Source organism: Lolium perenne, chromosome 5 (genome assembly GCF_019359855.2).
Source record: "Lolium perenne isolate Kyuss_39 chromosome 5, Kyuss_2.0, whole genome shotgun sequence".
NCBI classification, from domain to species: Eukaryota; Viridiplantae; Streptophyta; class Magnoliopsida; order Poales; family Poaceae; genus Lolium; species Lolium perenne.
The window spans coordinates 29,310,965-29,313,031 of NC_067248.2; the positions used below are offsets into that span (position 1 = coordinate 29,310,965).

Here is a 2,067-nt window from a genome sequence, read left to right on the forward strand (position 1 = left end):
AATGTTACATACTCTAACAAAAGTTGATAGACATGAACCGTTTTGTACCGTAATCGAACGCGCGAGAGTCACTCAATTAAATGCATCCAACGGTTCGGAAGGGGGCTGATGGTTTGGCCAGCTACAGTCGGTTGTAGCCTAGGGTTCACCATACTAAAATGCATCTAGATATATTTGTTTCTAGACAACTCTGCGTCACTTATGTAGGTACCGAGGTAGTACTATATGTTAATTGTCTGCCAGCAGCCCAACACATGCATCATGTTTTTTTTTTTTTGACGTGAACACATGCATCATGTTGGCCGACTACATGTTAATTGCTTGTATTTACAAAGCTTAAGTAACATGATGTCTATAAATACGTCTGCGTGGCAAAGGTAAACGGCACCGCTTCCACCAAGATTGACACAAGGAGCAGGCCGGTGCATACACGGAAGCTTGTCTAGTGGGAACGGAGATGACGAGCTGCATGATGGTGAAAACGGTCGTCTCCACGCCGCCGCACCCTCTCGCCGGTGAGATGGTTCCGCCAACACTCTTTGACCGTGCCACCTTCGACCTCTTGGTGCCTCTCGTGTTTGTGTACCCAGCACCGACTCCGTCTAACGAGGCGCTCAAGGTGGGGCTGAGCAGGGCCATGGCGGCGTACCCTCACCTGGCCGGACGCTTGGCCGTGGACAAGCGTGGCAGGCGTTGCATTCATGTCAACAACATGGGTGCGCTTGTCATAGAGGACGCTATGGCAATGGACCTGGATAGCGTGGTGCTCGTGGACGCCGGCGTTGTCGCCGACTTGGGCGCGCTGTACCCTAGACTGAGTCTACACAAAAATTAACTAGCCATGACTGAGCCGAGGGGGTAACACTATCGAAATGCTTTTTGCTTCCATATATTCCACGCACCAATTATAACGTACTCAAGAAAGAATAGCCCCCTCCAAGTGCTTGCAGCCCTTTCAATTCTGTCGCTAAGTCCAAGGGATCGATCCCAATAAATACCCAAAATAGACCAACATTTTGTGCTGAAACGACAATCAAAGGACAAGTGATCATTGGTTTCTCGCACCTGATGGCAAACCACACATTTATCATCTAACATATCTCTCGTGTTGAGTCCCTTACCACCAGCCATGCAAACACCTTTTGCTTCATAACACACATGGTTTTCCATATGAGCGGCAAGCATGGGTTTGGTATCACCTCTCTGAAGAAGAAATCATTGAACTTCACATGGTATGTAGACTCACTACTAGAAAACAGCTTATCAGTGGCGCACCTATTTTGCTCATTAGTGGCGCACTAGTGGTGCGCCACTATTATCACGCCACTGCTAACTGTTAGTAGTGGCGCACTACTAGTGCGCCACTAGTATCCAATATATCAATGGCGCACGAGGTGGTGCGCCACTACTAACATGTTACGGTGCGCCACTATTTTAAGCTATGGTGCGCCACTACAACGGATTAGATGGTGCGCTACTACATTAACCTGCGGTGCGCCACTACACCGATTAGATTAAAAAATAAAAAAAAACGCCACAGGCCTGCATGTGGCAGGAGGAATCTGAGCTGACCCTTTTCTGAAGGCTTTTGTTGTACTATTATAACGTAAAGTTATTACAGGGCCTAAATACAAAAATACCAAAGTTTCTCATCTTTGCAACTACAACCCTAAGAAAATGAAAAAAAAGCAATCAAATCCTTCGGTTGCCCGCACGGTCTCCTCTTCGATCTGCGCGACGTTGTCCTCGAGCTCGCCGGCGGCCGTGATGTTGTCCTCGCCATGCTGCCCGGCCACTGTGCTCCTCGCCGTGCCCTGGGTCCAGCAGCTTCCGCCGCCATATATCTTTTTGACGCGCGGGTACTGCAGCACCAATCACGCGGGTAGTGGATGGAGGGGAAGATGGGGAGGCGGCAAGAGGCCGACAAGGCGGAGCGCGGCGAGGCGGATTAACGTAGTGCTCATGGACGCCGACGGGAAGCCGCTACTCACCGTGAGGCAACAGATCAAGCTCTGCCTCAGCCTGGGGAACACTGGGTGGTGTACGACGGCGACGCGGGCGCGAGGC

The 2,067-nt window shown here is 50.4% G+C and overlaps 1 protein-coding gene across 1 annotated transcript; it reads left to right on the plus strand.

Moving 5' to 3' along the window:
• Positions 1-457: 457 nt before the first annotated feature.
• Positions 458-835, plus strand: LOC139831443 (tryptamine benzoyltransferase 1-like). Its single transcript, XM_071820722.1, has one exon. The coding sequence runs from the start codon at positions 458-460 to the stop codon at positions 833-835; it is 378 nt and encodes a 125-aa protein (XP_071676823.1).
• The last annotated feature ends 1,232 nt before the right edge of the window (positions 836-2,067 follow it).

What these genes read in the sequence shown, in the direction of transcription:
- LOC139831443 (XM_071820722.1), top strand. Translation starts at nt 458, where the DNA reads ATGACGAGCTGCATGATGGTGAAAACGGTCGTCTCCACGCCGCCGCAC.